The 20,207-nt window shown below is 41.4% G+C and overlaps 1 protein-coding gene across 2 annotated transcripts in view; it reads left to right on the top strand.

Annotated features, from left to right (window-relative positions):
- The window catches only part of Hacd2 (3-hydroxyacyl-CoA dehydratase 2), an 89,460-nt gene that overhangs the window by 31,250 nt on the left and 38,003 nt on the right, over positions 1-20,207 (top strand). The window contains exons 1-2 of one of the 2 annotated variants that reach the window (XM_052740434.1): positions 4,226-4,283; positions 18,808-18,896. In XM_052740434.1, the coding sequence (XP_052596394.1) occupies positions 18,849-18,896 (48 nt within the window). In that variant the 5' untranslated portion in view covers positions 4,226-4,283; positions 18,808-18,848. Of the gene's footprint in view, positions 1-4,225; positions 4,284-18,807; positions 18,897-20,207 lie in introns of those variants that run through there. The other variant, XM_052740433.1, reaches the window with a different exon arrangement.

A 20,207-nucleotide genomic window follows, 5' to 3' on the forward strand; every position in this document is an offset into this window, starting at 1 on the left:
AGACTTCCACAAGTTGTCCCCTGACTTCCACATGGGTGCTATGGCATGCACCCCCTCATCCCAAAAGAAATTGTTGTTTAATTTTATTTATTTTTATTTTATTTATTTATTTTTGGTTTTTGAGACAGGGTTTCCCTGTGTTGTTTTGGTGCCTGTCCTGGATCTCGCTCTGTAGACCAGGCTGGCCTCGAACTCACAGAGATCCACTTGACTCTGCCTCCGAGTGCTGGGATTAAAGGCATGCACCACCGCCACCCGGCAGAAATTGTTATTTAAATTGTTTAAGTTATTTTTTGTGTAGTTCTGTGACAGTTGACTGGATAAATAATGAAGTGAAGGGAGTATATTGTTTCAGCGATGCCAGGGATGTGCCTATCATTGCTACACTGACCTGACCTGGATTATGATGATAATTATATTCTTGACACTTTGGTTGTGAGCCTCCCCTTTAACCACTGCGCCATCTCTCCAGCCTACTGCATTATAATTCTTCACTCAATATGATAAACCTTTTCTCAACTCAGTTTTACTGCCCAAATAATTTTGAATAATATATACTTCTTCATTTATACTATCTGGATATAAAATTCAGTATATATTCTCTTTTTTAAAAGCTGTTCTGTTTTACTGCTTATATTCTTTGTCCATTTGGCCTGTTAAAATTTCCTAGGATTATCTTGTATATCTTCTCTACAATCTTCTGTGGCTTTTGTTTTAGCAAAAATGGTTGCTATGGGTCATATATGGTTTCTCTTGCCTGTAGTCTAAGCACTCAGTGGCCAAGGTAGGAAGATTGCCATGAATTTGAGGCCAACCAGGACTTCATGTCTCAAAAACAAGACAAAAGTGTCTATTAATAGTTGTTGCATAGATATTTCTAATTGCTATACCTTTGTTGTGAAGTATGGCTTTTCGCAATTAAAAAAAGTGTGTTCTGGGGCTGAAGAGATGGCTCAGAGGTTAAGAGTGCTTGCTGCTCATATGAGGACTGGATTTCGGATCCCAGGACCCATGCTTGGTGACTCACAAACACCTGTAACTCTGGCTCCAAGGGATCCAGTGCCTCTTCTTGCTTCTGTGGGCAACAGTGCACACAGGTACAAACAGCCTCTGTCCTGATTGTCTTCTGTCAACTTGACACAAGCTAGAGTTATCTGGGAAGTGGAACCTCAATTGAGAAAATGCCTCCGTCAGTTTTCTTGGTTAGTGATTGATAATGGAAAGGCTAGCCAGGTGGTCCTGGGTGGTATAAGAAAGCAGACTGAGCAAGTCAGTAAGTAGCATTCCTCTGAGGTCTCATCTTCAGTTCCTTCTTCCAGGTTCCTACCCTCTTTAAATTTCTACCCTGATTCCCTCTGGGATGCACTGTGATCTGGGGATCTTTTCTTTTGATTGTAGGGTTTTGTCACAGTAATAGATACTAAAGTAGAACATAACATGGATAAACACATATATAATAAAATGTATCTAAATACCATCTGTCTGGTCTCTTGTCTCTCTGTCTTTCTGTCTCTCTCTCTCTCTCTCTCTCTCTCTCTCTCTCTCTCTCTCTCTCTCTCTCTCTCTCTTTCTCTCTCTCTCTCTCTCTCACACACACACACACACACACACACACACACACACACACACACACACACACAGGGATTGAACCCAAGGCTTCACACATGTAAGCATGTGCTCTACAATGGACTATATCCCCAGAATCCTTTATACTTTCATTTTTAGCAGGGTCTCGCTAAATTGTTCTGCCTGGCCTTCTACATGTGATCATCCTGGCTCAGCATCCAGTTTAGAGTGAAGGCATGTACCACCACAGATGGTGAAATTAACTGCTGTTTTTCCCCCTCATTCTACTTTGTCTGATATTAGGATCTTGACCTACACTTTGTTTGTATTTGCCCAATATCCTTGTTCATTTTTATGCCCCTTTGAGTCACTTTTGTATTAATACAAGGTTGAGTCTTCTTTTGTAAGTCAGTTAAAAACCTCTTGATAAATAAATTGAGCCTATTTATAGTTGCTGATATGACAAGTGCCGTTTTGTTTTTGTTTTTCTTGCTCTGTCAGTTTTTAAAATATCTTTTGTTTTTTCTTTGGCAATTTCATACATGTATACTCTGTATCTTTTTCCTTTTCCTAGTGATGATCTTTAATTTGTGCCCTTTTCAGTGTCCTCAGCCCTCCATTGTCTTAGTTCATCTTTCACTCTCTAGCTTGTCAACCTTTAAAGCTGTCTGCTGTCTCCACTTGTTGCCTACACAATACTTAGGATGCTTTCCTGTTTCCCTTCACCTTCTCCCATTTCCAGAATTGTATTGTTTACTTTCTGAGGACATACACACATTTGTATGTTCTTCTGCCCTAAGTGTTAGTCTTTGTTCTACACCCGTTAAATGCCCACTGTCTGTCCTTTGCTCCAATCTGCCCATCAGCTTCTAGTGGAGTAGAACTTCCTTGGTAGTGTTGGGAGTTTTGATGGACTGAGGCTCTTACCTTACTCCCCAGCTGATAGAATTGCTTATTACTGTTTCCTGGATACTGGTGAAGACAAGACTCTCTCACCAGGGACAAAGGACTTTATTACTTATGAAAAAAGCAGTAGCCAAAGCTCCGTGTTCATTTGCAGTGGTTCTTTATGCTTCTCACATCCCATGTAAGTTCATATGAATGTCTACATGACAAGTTTGTGTCCTAGAAGAATGGAGAACTTAGGAAATCTTTTGCATTTAGTAGGTGGAAGCTCTTTAGGGGAAGTGCTCCCTCATCTCCCAAGGTTGCTTCCTGAAAACAAACCCCCAGGAAATCACCTGGGTAAGAGTGAAGCTGTCTCAAATGAATAAAACAGTGAGTTTGGCTCTGCAGTAAGACTGCTAGGACTCTGCAAGTACAAGGACATTCGGGGGTCTGCCTGATTGTCTTTCCTAGAAAGCTTTTCCCAAAAGGCTTGAGGCAGTTTCCCCTGAGTTCGGACTTGTAATGGGCATTCTTCCTAGCCTTTTCTAGATCAAATACTCCACCTTCTCTTCCCTTGAATTTGTTGAAAAGGCAACTGTGTGTGGGAGTGTGTTCACACGTACATGAATGCAGGTATCCATGGAGGCCAGAAAAGGACACTGGATCCCTGGAGTTAGAGTTAGAGGCAGTTGTGAGCCACCAGACATGGGTGCTGGGAACTGAACTCAGGTCCTCTGCAAGAGCATTTTGCACTCTTAACCCCTCAGTCATCTCTCTAGCCCTGTCTTTTTAAAATCATAAAACATTGTGGTTGTGTGTATGTGAAAGATGGGGGGCATGGGTAAGACTGTTTTCCTAGAATGTGGTTCAGAGTTGAGAATACTAGCACAGTTTTTTGTTTGTTTCGAGACAGGACCTCATGTATCCCAGGCTGGCCTTGAACTCCCTACATAGTCTAGGATGAACTTTAACTTCTGGTCTCCTTGCCTGTATCTCCAGAATGTTAGTATACCAGGCACACAGCACCAAGCCCTGTTTATGTGGTACTGAGGATGAAGCCTAGCACTTCATGCACGCTAGGCAAGCACTGAGCTGCATCCCAGCCCCTAGCACTCAGGAGATTCTAGCAATGTACATGTAGATTTGTGCCGCCTTGTTCTAGAAGGTGTTACTGGATTATAGTTAAAGTGTTGTACTTTTGTTTTGCGGTTTCTTTTCCAGTGACTTCAAATGCATGTGTGCTGCTCAACTTTACCTGCCTGCTCTTTCAGTTCTCTCTTTCATCCTTTGGATTTGTTCTTTTCAATCTCCTGAGTGTCCTTTATTAAGTGTTCATTTGAACTGTTCTCCTTTGGTCATGTTGACACTTAAGACTTCATCTCCACAGCTTAGTTTTTCCCTACTCAGTTTTTATTGCACTTCTGGTCGCTTTTGTCTGTTTTTAATCTCGGCTTTTGAAATTCTGATTTAACAGTTTTTAGGTCACAAATGTTTATCTAAAGGTCCTCGGTTTTGTTTGGAATACTGTTAGTCTGCTTTTGGTTGTTTCTGGGGGCATTTTTGATTGACTTGTGGGATGAGAGTGTGGGTGGGTGGCGGCGTCTTGCTTGAGGTTGGCTAGGGGTAGGGGTGAAGTCCTGATTGTTTAGGCCTCCCTTGTGTTACAGGCTCCAATACTTGCTGCCTCCTCTCCTTTACCTGTCGCTAGAGGGCGCCTCTGGCTTCCTTTTACCCACCACTTCCCAGTGGTATAGTCCTCTTCAGACTTCAGATTGTTGCTCCTGGGGGCTGAAACCGTCCGTCCCTGTGGTTGGTTCTGCAGTTAAGAGGTATTTTTTTTACAAAAGGTATATTGTCTCCTTCAGAGGTGACTTAAGTCCGGTTCCGGCACTCTGTAGTGCTCCCCCTCCTTCATACATTTCCAAGTTCTCTTTTTACAGAGATTCGCAGTGGAAGCTCCAGGTAGCTGTGCTGGAATTGAGGTCTTTTGTTTTCCACCTTAGGAGTGATTGGAGCCTATACTAACCCATATCTGTTAGCTGTGCTAGGGGGATGGTTTTTGTATGGTTTTATTGGTTATTGATCTTTGTGCATTGAGAAGGTTTATGGTATTCAGTTGTATAGATGTGTTGTATTTTCGATTAGTTAGTGGTTTGTTTTGTTTTTTGCCAACACTATGTTTATTGACTCTGTAGGTAGGTTTTCTTGGTCTTCTTGTTTTGTGGTACTGGGGATTAGAACCAGGGTCTTGCATATTGTAAATTATAACTATACCTGTAGTTGTATCTTTGCACAGTTATATCAGTCTCTGTTGATAACTCCTAGACACAGGTCAAGAGTAATGTCATTTTGAGACTTTTCCTAGTTCACATTCTCCAGTTGTCCTAGAGTAGACCCGGCAGTATCTAGAGTTTGTGCTGGTGATGGGAGCTGTGCTGACAGTCAGTTGAGGATGCACAAAACAAGACCCCAGCTCACTCCTAAATCTAGGGGACATGTGAAACAGACACATGCAGTGGGTACAGAAAGGGGCCCCGGAGCTGCTTGGGACATTTTTCACTGTAAAGTCTCCTCTCCCAACACTACACCTTGCAAACTTCAGTGGGTACCGGACCCTCCCAAGGTCAGCACTGTGGACTCACCTAAGGTGAGGCCATTCACTTGTGTAACCCAGTTTTCATCGTATGGCTTAAGCCACTGCTTCTGTCCTGAGACTTTCTCCCTGAGTTTCTCAAATGTCGGTGTTCCCTGGACTTTGGTCCTCAGTCATCATCTTCTGACATAGTCTTCCAGTGTGACCTCACCATTCCTTCTCTGTGGATCAGTGGCTCCATGTAATCACTTCTGGGTCACACCTTGGTTCTGCTCTTGCTCATTCTGCAGATACCATGAACTCATCTTGCCCAGAACCTCCCTCAATCATTTTACCCTGCCTGACCTGTCTTTCTCCTGTTCTCTGGGTCTACTGTGGCCCTACCCATTTCTAACTAGTTCTCAGGCAGAAAGCTTGAGTCAGTCTTTGCCTTTCCCACCATCTGCCCCCTGCTTTTCTCTCTGCCTCTTTCCTTCAGAGAGCTTTGTTTCTTTGTCCATATTTTTATCCTTTAAAAAAAAAAACTCTCTTGGGGAATTGGTGAGAGGGCTCAGCAGTTAAAGCTGCTCGCTACACAGTCTGGTGACCTGAGTTGGATGTTCAGAGCCCACATAAAGGTAGTAGGAAAGAACCAACTCCACTGAGTCAACATTGTTCTTTTTGTGTGTTATGGCACGTGTGAGTGTGCACATACACAGTAGTAACTACTTTTAAGAATCCTGTTTGATCTCATGTCTGCTTTAACAACAACAGCAAACTCTATACTTTTTCTTCCTTGCCTTTTTTTCCCCTCTGTTTCTTCAATCTTGCACATTTTTTCTGTTCCTCTTTTTCTGCTTGCATCCTCACGTGTCTAGTCCATATTCCCTGCCCTCAGACTTTCTCCAGTCTCCTCCTGGCACCAATGTGCTTGTGACCTGTTCTTTAGAGAACTTGAGTTCAGATGGGCAGCCAAACTCACAAGCCTGGCTCAGAGAGGATGAGACCATCAACGGGATGCTTTAGCGGAGAAACAACACACTGCCCTCCCTTTCCTTCTCAACCTGATAGACCAGCCGGTCTGTGGAGGATGTTGGCGTTCCCAGGTGACAGCTCTGAGACACTTTGAAGACCACATCTGTAACTTTGGGACAGAGAACCCTCCCAGGAAGAGGGAGCCTAAAAGCTGACAGAAGATTCCTGAATGATTAGGAATGGGGGCTTCAAAGGAATGTCAGTCAGTGAGCAACAATTAATCTTGCTGTTTTTCATGGCAGCTCTTCACAACCTTCCAAAGATGTGGCTCGTCTTTAGTTCTTACACAGTTGTAGGTTTGAGAAACATGACTAATATTCCAGGAGGCAGTTGAGTTGAATAATGTGTTTTGAATTCCTAAGTTGTTCTATTAATGACAGCTGCTCAGAAAGGAGCCAAGGGTCTATAAATAATGGCAGATTAGCACCTTGAATAGACTGTCGGGAATCAAGTAGACAGCTTACTCTTATAGATCTTTGGAGGTAGACTACATTGCTTCTTTATTGACGTAGATGAAAAGAAAAAAGGGGTATGTGAAATTTTAGAGCAAAATAATCATTCAATTTTTTATACATTCCTGGTGTTGTGTTTTGCTTTGCTTTGTTTTCTGTTACAGATTGAATCCAGGGCCTTTGTGCATGCTGACTACATGATCTACCATTGAGCTATACCCTGCAGCCCTTGTTTAATTTTTAATAGAGTAGATTTTCAAAAATTAATTAGTTCAGTTCATTATGCTTTTGAAGGGGCATAAGGGATTTGTTGTTCCTTCTGAATTGATCAAACCGATATTGCTTCCAGGGAATGGGCAGACACATGAAGTCATTAATTACACAATTGACAACTAATCTAAATGACTTGAGATTAGAAAGAGGATTCTGATGAAAGTGTCTGCAGTAGTCCTTTTGTTTAGTAGTAGTTTTCTATTCATGTGTTCAAAGTTAACCCTCAAATCATCACTTACAACAGGATGTGCTTGCACTGTTGTGCCATGGAACTTCAGAAGCAACTTGGCTGGGTAGTTCTAGCTGTGTCCTATCCTTTCAGTCAAGGTTTTGCTGAGAGTGGCAGTCATTTGGATCCTGGACCAGAACTGAAGGGTGGCTGATAGCAGGAAGTCTTTCTTTCACTGCTTGGCCTCTCCAAAGAGGACTCCTGGAATCTCTCTCAAGACCTGATAGTTGGCTTCCTCTAGAGTGTGGGAGCCACAGTGGCCTCTGTGATGTAGGCTATCAAATCACATACTATTGGTTCTGCTTTTTTCTTTGATAAAAGCATGTTACTAAGTACACACTACAGTCAAGGGGGGGGGCGGGATTAAGTTCTACATCTGAAGGAGAGAAGTATCAAAGAATTTGTGGACATATTGTAATATCAGTTTTGACTTGTGTTTTTCATCCCTGTGCTGGAGTTGAGCTTGAGGCATAGAGTGCCCTTAGTAAATGATGGCTTCTGGTGGTGCTAGTGTAAGCAACAGTATGGCCTGGTTATGACTTTTCTCTTTCTCCTTGTATGCTCTAAAGTCATGCTCGGGCTACACTTCTCACCCAGTGCAGTCTTCTGTGTTTTGTCTTGAAAGGTCCTTTAGGAACACATGGCAGAAGCTAAATGCAGTGATGACTTGCCAGAGTCCATCTGGAATGGGTGGACACGAGAGCCCAGGAGCATGCGCTGAACGCTGCTCTTGGACCAGTGGGCTGTGCTCATTGCTCTTCAGATTGATTCCCATACTCAAAACACACATTTATTAAATGCCTTTTTCTTTCTTTTCTTTTTCTTTTTTTTTATTTCAAAAAGACCTTGGTTTTATTTTGTGATCGGTGGGAAACTGCCTCATTTTCAGTGCGGGTGACTCTCCTTCCCAGGAAACAAAAATTGCAGAATGAGGTCTTTTATAACATTATGGCCTCCATGAGGCCCTAGGAAAACCCCACACAGTTCTGGCATATTAAATGCCTTTGAGTTCAAAGCGTGCTTTTAGCTCTGGTGCTTATTTCCTGTCCTATTTTGTTGTTGTTAGATTTGTGTCTGACTTGCTTAGGTAATAAAGTATAGTGCTTATGAGTAGGATGGTTTCCTTAAAATAATCTGTGCAGAAGGAGGGGACACCTCACACCTGCAAAGAAAATGATATTAAAGGCCAGCCCCTTTCAGCAGCTCAGTTCTTCGACTCAGCACCGCATTTCTATCATCTGGATCGTGGCCTGGAAGTGGGCTGCCACATTCTTGGCTCCAGAAAGATGTTTCTAAGTGCTCCTTGTGAATACCACACGTCAGGATTGTAAAAGGAAATGGGTTTCGGTCTTTTTGGATATAAAATATTAGTGATCTTTTAAAGATAATGAACTCTTCTATAGATGGTTCTGAAAAGCCTTTATCTGAAAGAAAAAAAAAAATCCACTAGATTTCCTGTGTGTTCTTTCCTGGTGATGCTATTTGTTTTGTGTGCAGAGAGTATAACTGAAGTAGCCTCTGGTGGAGAGCCACTGTTGACTCTGATCTAGTTTGACCTTTTGAATCCCCTCAGTTCCTTGGAGTCATTTCCCAGCTATACATGGATAGGGGCATTACATTTATCTACGCTAGCCAGAGTTGTGACCACTGTGGGTTTAACCAAACAGGGATTTGTTTTGCCTAGGTAGAAAGTTTGTCTTTCTACTCTCTCATTCTCAGTGTGCGGCTTCTGTCTTTGCGTTGTGGTCCTGCAGTTTCAACAGTGGCAATTTATGTGGTGTCGTAGTCATCACAGGCACAAAGTGCCTGCATAAGCAAAGCTTTACATGGCTTCCTCAAGGCACAGGGATTCCAAGGAAGCTAGTGTGTCAGCAGTGCCCCAACCCAGTGTTGTGTTGTGGGGAAGGGGAGGCACAAAGGGTAAGCAATCAGAATTTCCTGCTGCAAAGGGTTTGGATTATTACTAAAGGTGTGAGTTCACAGCAATACAGCAGCCATGTGGTCATAGAATATAGTGGTGGGGTAAGACTTGATATGAATGATTAATCTTTTTATTTGCTAACCTTAATTGAAAAGCAAAGAACACTGATTTGCCTTTAGGCAGCATACATGGTTATAAATCACAGTAATGACCTGTGTACAATCTCATCTTCCTCCCAGCAAAGTCCTCATTTAGTATAAGGAGCAGTTAATAAAGTCTTTCACATTTTTTATATGTGTTTGAGTTTTGTTTTGTTTTGGTTTTTTGTTAAAATAATTGTAAATCAGTTTGTTACAACTGTTTTCATAGAAATTGTACTCATTTTAATTTAATGGCTTTTAAATCAAGTTTTAACATTCTTAAAGGAATAGGCTTTATTTCTAATATAAAATCAACATATACACATTGTTTTAAAAAAGTAAGCTAATACCAAAAAATGTGAAGAATGTGAAAATCACCTTTCAGGGTGGTCAGCAAGCTGGCTCAGTAGAAATAGCCTGGAAGCCTGGTGACCCAAGTGCAAACCCTGGAACCCATGTAAAGGTGGAGGAAAAGAAGAGTTGTCCTCTGCTCTCCCCTAAAGTGCTATGGTACACCCCTCATAATAATAAGAATCATCCGTGATCCCATCAGTAAGAAATAGTTGTCACTGTTATCTCTGCATTTTATAATCACAGGAAACATATTTAAAATTATTTGTGAACATAGTTCAATCTGAATAAATATATTAGCTGTACTAGCTCTTGACTCAAAAAGTTAAGGAAACCTTGGCTAAATAACTCTATTTCAACTCCATTTAAAAGTAAATATAAGTTAATATTTGATTTCCATTATTCATAGCTGAGAAATGTTAAAGTGGCATTTCTGCCAAGTTTGACATTAATAAAGTCTTACTGACTTTGATTTATCTTGTAACAGAAAGTTAGAGCTTCTGCTCTGAGCCTAGGGTTTTTTGTTCTTCCCTAAGGCCATTTGATTGTTCTGGAGGAGCCACCACTGAAGCATTATCAGAACCAGGGCAGATGGTTGACGGGCAATACACTCTTTCTTGCAGTGACCATTCCAGGCTCTGTGTGGGTGGGTCTTTTGTACCTGAACACTCGTTTGCCTATCGTTTTCAAGCTGCAGATACATTCCACCTCTCCAGTTAAAATTAGCCAAGGAATTGTTAGGTTCGGGTTATAATTGCTTTCTCTTCTCTTCACTTTCGCAGCCTCTGCAGTACTTTGACAAGCTTCACTCCCCCTGCAAGCAGTGTTTGCAGTGTGTGTCTTTTATGTGCTGCCGACAGGCTCCTTCCATGTTCTATTGGCCTCCTACTCAGTGAACAACCCCCACCCCACCCCATGAGTGCCACCAGGGGAAACAGAGCCAGCAAAGGCATTTGAACTGTGCATGCCTGCTGAATAGCCCTCAGGAGACCCTTTCTCTTATTCCTCTTGCCTGTGCAGGCAAGTTAACCCCAAATTGTTCTCAGTACATTGGTTGTGGGTTCAAGGTTCAAATAACGTGACTTCTACATCGATACAATCTAGAAATGATATAGTCTAGGGGTCTTGATTGGGTTTGTTTTTTCTGCCAGTTAAGAATTAAAAGTTGGGAAAAATCTGGTGCACAGCAGGTAGCAGCAGAGCAATCTCAGGACCACAGGTAGAATCAGCAGTTAAAGAAAGGTGTTTTTTTGAGGGGGGGGTGAGAAAATGTGCACACAGCAGACCACCGACAAGAGAGAAAAAGGCTCCCTGCAGAGCAGGTGGGGTGGGATGGGGAAGACAGACAGGACACAGACAACTACCACGACGACCACGACACAAAAATCGTCTTTTTTCTAGGCCTGGTGCTTTAAGCCTCTGAAGGGTTCCTCCCCTAATTTGGGTTGGTCAGTTTGAAAAATGCTGGGATGATTGATTGGCCCAGAATGTGTGACATGTCCTGAGCAGCCTTGGACTTGTTGAGCCAGCCCATCAGCAGGGTCCTGCCGGTGGGAGATAAAAACAGACAAGGCCTTCCATTTAAGCTGTCAGGCTTTTGTCTCAAGTCAGGAGGGTAAGGAAGAAGCTGCCATCTTGGACATTTGGCCACCTTTATTACCTAGCCATGGCCCCTGTCCCTGTCTACCTGTCTACCAGGGAGTTTGCCTAAATTTTAGCCTTTTGACATCATAATACTGAAATTCATTTTGATAAAAAGAAAAAAATGACCATAAAGTCTGGATCTGGTCCACATGTCATTGTTATAACTACACTGACTACCGAGTGAATTCTGAGAGTTTATTTAATATGATCACACACATACCATCTTTACAGTGATTCTTACATGAGTTTAATTTTTCAGTAGATAATTCATTTACATGGCACAAAATTCAAAAGTTTTAAGAGGACATGCAGGCAAGAGTCTCTCTACCCTGCCAGTCCCGCACTCCCCCCCCCCCTTTTTTTTCCTTGTGACATAACAAATGGAGTAGATCAAAACAGAGCTCAGGGCTGTTTATGTAATGCTACTTACATAATAGTTCAACTGTCAATTTTATTTGGCTCTGACAGTTTTTTTTTTTTGGTTTTTTTTTTTTTTTTTTTGGTTTTTCGAGACAGGGTTTGTCTGTGTAGCTTTGCGCCTTTCCTGGATCTCGCTCTGTAGACCAGGCTGGCCTCAAACTCATAGAGATCCGCCTGCCTCTGTCTCCCAAGTGCTGGGATTAAAGGCGTGCACCGCCACTGCCCAGCTTGACAGTTTTATTTTTTAAAAAAATGAGGTGGTCTTGCTGGCAAAAATATATGAACTATCCATATAGCAAAACTGTAATCAATAGTCTGGTATAAACCCTTGTGTTCTATACACCATAAAGATAATCAGATGGGAATGTGTTGGAATGCTGACTTTAATGGAGATTTGAGTAAGCTACCATGACTTACAACTGGCTTTCTGTGTACTCCTAGTATTTTTATGGCTTCACCTCTTTCAGAATGGCATTCTATTCTGTCATGTTCAAAAACACTGGAGACCCATGTCATATGTTTCATGTCTGTGTTTTGCCCTTATTCAGAAAAGACCTGACAACAGTGTGGAAAGGGTCACTTTTAATTCAGCAGAGACCCCCAAAGTAAACAAGTGGGAGAAAAGCTGCTGTTTGACAGAGCCTTCAAACGGCGGCTCCTTCCTTTCAGAAGACACTGAGCCTTGTACTAAAACCAGTTTATTGGGGGCGTTTTACATACAAAAAGCTCAGGTAAATGGAGAGTAAGCTGCTAGTCACAGGCACATTGACAGCTGCTATCTGAAGCAGGAAATGGTTCTGAAACGTGCAGCAACGTAAAACCAGCGCAGCAGTCAGCCGTTCAGTATATGAGAACATGCCAACTTCCTGGCTCCTTGTCGGTTACAGGCCATATTGTTTTGTCTTGTTATACTGGCTAGAAAAGGAGCTCGGGGCCAACACCCCACACCATACAAGTGTGCTAGCCTCTGTGTCCACATAGCTGTTGCCTCCTCTTCGGTTGTATGGTATCTTCTGTGGTGATATATTGTGTGCCCTAATAAACGTGCCTGAGGATGAGAGGACAGAGCCAGCCACTAGATTAGACATAGAGGTCAGGCAGTGGTGGCACACACCTTTAATCCCAGCACTTGAGATCTCTCTCATGCCTTTGCTTGGGAAGCACACACACGTTTAATCCCAGGAAGTAATATGACAGGGCAGAGAAAGGTATACAAGGCATGAGGAAACAGGAACTCACTCTCTTTAGGCTGAGGATTTCACAGAGGTAAGAACTAGTGGTTAGCTGCTCTGCTTTTCTAATCTTTCAGCTTTCACCCTGATATCTGGCTCTGGGTGTTTTATTAAAAGACCATCTAAGATTCGAACAACAACTTTCCTTGCCATTTCCCCTCAACCCAGCCTCCCCCTTCATTTTGGTCCTGTGTTCTAGTGCTTTTCCAGCTTTTCTTCCCGAGGTTCCCTAAGAGCAGGTGGAGTCTACTTCTACTCTAGGAGGTCTGAGAGTGGAGACAGACAGCCTGACAACAGTGTGGAAAGGGTCACTTTTAATATTAATGTGAAAACGGATCTGTCCTAAACATTTCCCCAGGGAAAATTAGTATTCCAAGATGCACCACGCATCCTGTGGCTATGTTCTTTAAGGCAGAATTGCTTCTGTAAGGGAAAATGCCTTCGGTTACTCTTGGCTCACAGTGTGACTTAGTGACCAAACTCTTCTTCTGTCTTTTGAATGCCACATGAAGTGATTACATGTAGGGCTATCCGTGTGAAAATCTGACTTGGAGAGGTAGACTTTGGGTGAGATGAGGTCCCTCACTTTGGTGTACACAGTCATACAGTGAACAGCTCTGTGGAGTTGCCTCTGGCTTGAGTTTGAACAGTTTGAATGTTACATTTGGATTCTTCGTCACATCTTGAGGGTACACATGTCCCATTTGCACCTCTACGATTGAAGTGACTGTTCAATTTCTGAAGTGACAACCTCAAATAAACCCCAAAGGGTACATAAATGCTATAATTGTGCTGTTGATTTCTGCCTAAGATTCCACCAAATTTCTTTGATCAAAACTCAGTAGCATAAGTGTGGTTGTGTAAACTATACAGCAGTTGCTTTCTGGAGACTGTAGCCTCTATAGTTGCTGGGTGCTATAGCCTCAAGAGGCATGTTCACTTTTCTGCTTTCTGGGAAAAGAACAGAGAATGGCCCACTGTCTGTCTGGAGTAGCCTACATCATCACATTCAAGCCCAGTGGTACCAGTCTGTCAGTCTGCTCTGCCTGCTCCCTGACTTCACACATTGTCTATCCATTCTTCATTCCACCAGAAATATTTTTCTCTTTCACTGACATTAACTTGCATGCTAAGAGAAAGTATTGAAGAAAATTTCTGTGTTAAGATTAGAATTGATTTAAATTCAGAATTATCTTTTTGTTAGTGCTAAATGTTTAAATTTCGTTAAGAATATTACTTTTAATTTTGAAATTTAAGTCATGTTCTGTTATAGAATTTTTTTTTAAGATGTGTTACATTTGTTTGTGCTATGGAATGTGGTGATGTATTTGTAATCTAAGAAATAAAGCTTGCCTGAAGATCAGGGGACAGAGCCAGCCACAGAGTTAGCCACAGAGGTCAGGCAGTGGTGGCACACACCTTTAATCCTAGCACTTGGGAGCAGAGGCAGAGATTTGTCCAGATTTCTGAGAATTCAAGGCCACACTGGGCTACATGAGATTAATCCAGTCTAAAAGAGAAATAGCCAGGCAGTGTTGGCACGTACCTTTAATTCCAGCACTTGGGATCACATACCTTTAATCCCAGCACCAGGAAGGTTGAGACAGGAAGTGATATGGCTAGGCAGAGAAAGAAATAGAAGGCGGGAGGAGACAGGAATTTGCTCACTTGCAGAGGCTCTGTTAGGATGAGGAGTTGGTGAGGTAAGAGGTGGTAGCTGTGGCCTGCTCTGCTTCTCTTATCTTTAAGCTTTTACCCTGATATCTGGCTCCAGGTTTTTATTATAAGACCATTTAGGAATCGTGCAACAATGGAACATTTGTTTAATGATGCAAAGTTGTGTTGCATTTGTTTATGTTGCATTTGTTTAACTCTGTGAAGCGTGTTACTTTGCCTTTCTAAAACACCTGATGTTCTACGAAAGAGCTGAATGCAAAATGTTCATACACATTAAATACAAATCTCACAATATAAATTAAAAGAATCCCTTGTGAGTGTGAGATGTACCTTGGTGGTAGAATGCCTGCCTAGCCTGCACAAGGCCCCAGGTTCCATCGTTGCGGTGGGGAGGGGGGGATTCCAATGTTCAGTTTAGTTGCACTTTCTTCCAGACTCTCTAAAGTCTATTCAAAGTCACACTTCTAAGCATTCTAATTTTGGCCACAGATAAGGATCTCTACAATCCTTGTTACTTGTTTATTAGAAAGCTGTGCCACTATTACAGATGAATAAATAACTATTTGGATTATTATGGCATCTTGCATGGTTTGATTATTATAAGTCAGTTTCCCAGCACTTGATTCTTGCTGGCGAATGAGATAGAATCAGTTTTGAGCTTACAACTCTGAAGTCCAGACTCTGGACCTCACCAAGACACAACAGTATCCTGGAGCATTGCGAGAAACACCAGCAGCCCAGCGGCACCGCACACTGTTTAGTGGCCAAGGAAGGCAGACAAAAATTAAGGGCAAAGCCATAGTTTTATGTAATGAGCTGGTCTTTGAGTAAGAGCAGGAGGAAGCAGCAGCAGCTAGAAACGTTCACCTTAAAAAACAAATGCTTGCTGCTCATAAAAATCTAATTCTCCAGCTCTTTTGTAAAACTTACTCGAGGTATTATCTAAATGTTTGATTCGCTAATTAGCTGCTTTAGCTGTGTTACATAATTATGTAACCAGGCTTTGCACTTCACTCATATTTATTTTTAATAACATCTCTTTATTCAGATATAATCCACCCATTTAGAGTGCATAATGAGTTGTGCAACCATTACCACAGTCAATTTTAGAACATTTTCGTTACCCCAAAAGGAAATCCATTAACAGTCACTTCCTATTTCCCCCAAAACTCCAGCCCTAGGTAACCACAGATCTTCTTTCTATCATACAAATTTGTGTGGCCTTTTATCATTGACTTCTTATAATTCAGTATAGTTAGTATCTTGAAGACTCATCAATATTGTGGCATATATCAGTACTTCATTTCTTTTTAATTTGTTTCATTTTTAATGTATTTTTAATTCTTTGAGAATTTCAAACATGTATGTCTCTTTATTTTTATTCTTTTTTAAATTTTTATTAATTTACTTTATGTGTGTGGATGTTTTGTTTGCCTGCATGTCTGTGTATCACTTGCATCCCTGGTGCCCACAGAAACCAGAAGAGGGTATCAGATCTCCTGGAACTGGAGTTACAGACAGCTGTGAGCAGACATATGGGTTCTAGGAATGGAACCTGGGTCCTCTAGAAGAACAACCAGGCTTTTAATTTCTGAGCCATCTCTCTAGCCCTGTATTTGTATTATTCTTTGTTTTTAAGAGTGTATACCACATTTTGTTTACCATTCATCTGTTAATAGACACTTACCCCTACTTCTTGGTTCATATATACCACTATGTACATACACAAACAAATTTTTGTGGAAACATAAATTGTGTGTGTGTGCATGCACGCTCATGCGTACGCCTGTATAGGTGTGATGTGACTCAGTGTTTAATACTTTGAGGCACTGACAACTGTCCAGAGTGACTGTACCATTTCACAGTCCAAACAGATATGCTGTGCTAGCTGGTGTGGAGTAAATCTCATTTGATTTTGATTTGTGTCTCCTGATGACTAATGATGTGCAGTGTCTTTTCACATTCCTCAAATATTTTTTTTAATTTAGTTGTTTTTCATTATGGAATTATACAGTTTCTCCTATGTCAGATAAGATTACAGATCTTTTCCTGTCTGTGGTGTGCTAGAGTTCCCTCACGGTGATTGAAGGGCTGTTCTGGCTTACCCTTTCATTCCGTGGTCATTTGGCTGCATTACTGTGGGGCTGTGAAGCAGCGTCACGGCAGAAGTAGCATGGGACAAAGGAACTGCTTCTCTGATGATGGAGGATGCACGAAAAACACAAAAGCAAGACGAGATCCAGAGACAGTCCATGCCCTCTCAAGGCATGCCCCAATGACCTGTATCCTTCAGTTAGGCCCTACCTCCTGAGGTCTTTCACCTGTCAAGGAACCCTTCAGTGGATTAGCCCATTGATGAGGTCACTCTGGCACTTTTAGCTCATCTCTGAACATTGTTACATTAGGCATCAAGGCTCATGTCCAAACTGGAGCACAGCTGTGTTCACTTCCTTTTAAGTATCCTTTGAAGCACACAAGCTTTTGGGTTTTATGAGCCAATTATATATTTTTTTTCCTTAGTGTCGTATCGCATAAACTATTACATGACTCAAACCTTCAAGGTTTTTACCTGTTTTCTTTTTTCTACTGAGTTTTAGGGTTTCAGCCCTGAAGGTTTTGATACCCCCCCATGTGTGTGTGTGTGTGTGTGTGTGGATATATTTGTGTCTGTGTTCATTTGCACATACATGGCTAGGACTCAAACCCAGGGCCTTGCTAGGCAAATGCTCTGACACTCAGTTGCACTTCAGCCTTGAGTTAATTTCTTTCTTAGTTTTTTTAAATACTGTATGTGTCAGTGTGCTTCTGCTACATGTGTGCGGGTGCCCAAGGAGGTCAGAAGAGATAGCAGGTTCCCTAGAGCTGAACTTACTGGACAACCCACCCAACATGGGAGCTAAGAATCTAACTGGAAGAGCAGGACGCATTCTTAACCATTATGCCATCCCCTAAGTTCCCGAGGCAGGTTTTATATATAAATCCTTTGTTTTCACCTGTGAATACTCAATTGCACCAGTTGTTGAAAATGAAGTCCTTTTTCTATGGAACTGTCTTATATGCTTATTGAAAATCACCTGACTATAAAGGTTCTTGTCTGGACTCAATATGTATTCATTCCATTTACCTATCTCTGCATTTGTATTTTCTTTCATTCATTCTACATGTCTCTATATGCCAAACATTGTGTTTGACATTCCCATGATATTTGCTTTGAGGAACCAAACTATACCTCTTCAAAGCCTATGATTCTTTTTTAAAATGCATTGTTTAGCATGATATAACATCCCTTAAATAGATGCAAAGTGATTTCCTGTTGTAGCCAAGCCTGTGGTGACAATTGTAGCTCCATCTGACTCGTACCTGGTCTTTGGCAAGTTGTTATTTGTCCTGCTATATAAATGTTCAGAAGACTGTATTTTAGGGAGCTTGAAGAATTGAAATGGTGCAGGATAGCCAGTGAGTGTGCAGAAGAATAGAAATGGTGCAAGATAGAGATGGTCCACTGACTGTGCTGAAGATAAGGTTGGTTTTAAAGTTAGGCAGACACTGGCTGGGATGAAGGCTTCTGGCAGGTGCAGAATTTCCCATGTTCAACCTCAGGGGTCTAGCAAGTAAGAATAGGCCTTGGCAGTAGTGATTTCAGAGGGAATTAGAAGGGCTGCTGGCTTCCAAATCTTGTTTTAGAACAGTTCTATGCTAGTTTAAAGTCACAAAGAGAAAAGACTGTTTCCAGATGATGGTGTTTGGGGGTTTAAGGAGGCAAGAATGCTACATGTGGCTTGTGTCTACATAGGGGTCATGGTTCTAGCATTTGAAGCGAAAGAAGTATAAGTTTAGCAGAATTTGATGGTTATGTAAAATAAAGATGTTCTCATGTTATAAACTGAGTGCATTGGTAGGATAATTAGAGTTATGCTTGCAGTGAACAGGGTGAGAAGAAATTATTTTAAAATAATAAACTTTGATTTTGCTGGGCTTGTTGGCCAAATATTCAAGTTTGATAGCCAGGAACTTTCAGCATTAGACACAAGTAGGACTGATTTCCTGCGCATAGTTGCTTAGTCATCATGAAAGCCATATTAGAAAATGAACCATCAGAGTCTGTTCAATGGTTGGGTGGTGGTTTTGTTTGGACTGTAAGTACTAGCAATACTGTAGTTGGTCACTGACTCTGAAGACTTAAGAAAGGTAGCCAGCTTCCTCAGTTGTCATGAACAGTGTTACTGCTTTGAGGCAGGAAAAAAGGTTTTAGTGGCATTGCCAGAGTTAATCTGTAGCAGCATAGGTAAATTTCAGTTGCTACAGATAATGTTGACTGTAGACATTTAAATTGGAAAGTTTTGGAAAACATATTATGTGATAAAACTTAGTACAGTACATTAATTTACCATCCTAAATTTCTTTCAGGAATTGTGCCATCTTCTGTTGTCCTGACTTCTTTCCAGGTGATGTCAAGAGTTTTTCTAATATGGGCAGTAACACATAGTGTCAAAGAGGTAAGTAAAATAAATATCAGCAGTGAGCTTTTCTTGTACATGTTTGTTATGGCTGAAGGTAGAACTCCAGATCATTTAAAACAGCCAAGTTAAAGTTTATGTATACTGCTGCAATTGGGTTAGAAGGGAAAACATACCCCAGTCTTCATTGTTGCTCAAGAGACAGCTGAATCCTAGTTGAAGACCTGCAGTCTCAGTTCCCATGGAGGTTGGGTGTGCATATTAGCAGCAGCTCAGTTGTATGCCCTGGTGTCTGTCTGTAGCCAGCATGTTGGTTCTGCATCACTTGGAGAGAATGGTACCAAGAGAAGCAAACTTGTTCCAGCCCACCAGTCTGGGCTAATGGCATTTCCACATTTGCCAGGTATAGATGCTCATACAGGGCCTTGGGGTCCAGGAACATTCACCACCAGAACTGGGGGAAGAAGACCACCATTCCCTCAGGTGTGAATCCATAACCAAGCATTGGTTTGTTTCACGTTGTTTTGAAGAGGATTCTGCTGTTCCCTGTTATTTTTTTCTCACTGATATTACCTGGAGGGTGGGGTATGGGCAAAGACAAGGACTCATCTTTAGCTTACACTCTCTACAACCTGTTAGCATCACTATGGGATTCCCTGGGGTTCTAGTGAGTGCTTATCTATTAACTTTAATCTTAATAGATTTTGTTATATTCATATGGAATTAGCAGATCCATGGACTTTACTTATTAATCTCTCTCTCGTTCTTTCAAGATCTATCCAGACTTATCATGCAGGAAGAATGCAAAATGATTGTGTTCCTACTCTTAGTAACCACAGTTTTAAAAGTTGAAACAGGAAAATAAATTCTAGTGTAGCATATAGCCCTTTGTTCTCATTCTTAATTGCTACATAGTAGGAAAGTTGTGTTACTTACAGTACCACGTAATGTCTTCGTTACTTCAGAGTCCCTTTACACATTTTTTTTCTTGCTTGCTTTTTTTTTTTTTTTTTGGTTTTTTTTTTTTTTTTTTTTTTTTGACAGGGTTTCTCTGTGTAACCCTGGCTGTCCTGGAACTTGCTCTGTAGACCAGGCTGGCCTCAAACTCAGAGATCCGCCTGCCATTACCTCCTGATTAAAGACGTGCGCCACCGCTGCCCGGCCACATATTTTTAATGTATATTTCTTCCTCTTACACTTTTTGTATACTATACTATATAGTACACTATCTATTTATACTATATAAATTTATACCATAATTTTTTTCAGTGTAACCAATTATTCCTAATTTTATTTGCCAGTATTTTCAAGTAACCTAAAATATTTGTAGTTGTAATTCAGTTGTATTGT

Source organism: Peromyscus californicus, unplaced genomic scaffold (genome assembly GCF_007827085.1).
Source record: "Peromyscus californicus insignis strain IS unplaced genomic scaffold, ASM782708v3 Scaffold_16__1_contigs__length_79575227, whole genome shotgun sequence".
NCBI lineage: Eukaryota > Metazoa > Chordata > Mammalia > Rodentia > Cricetidae > Peromyscus > Peromyscus californicus.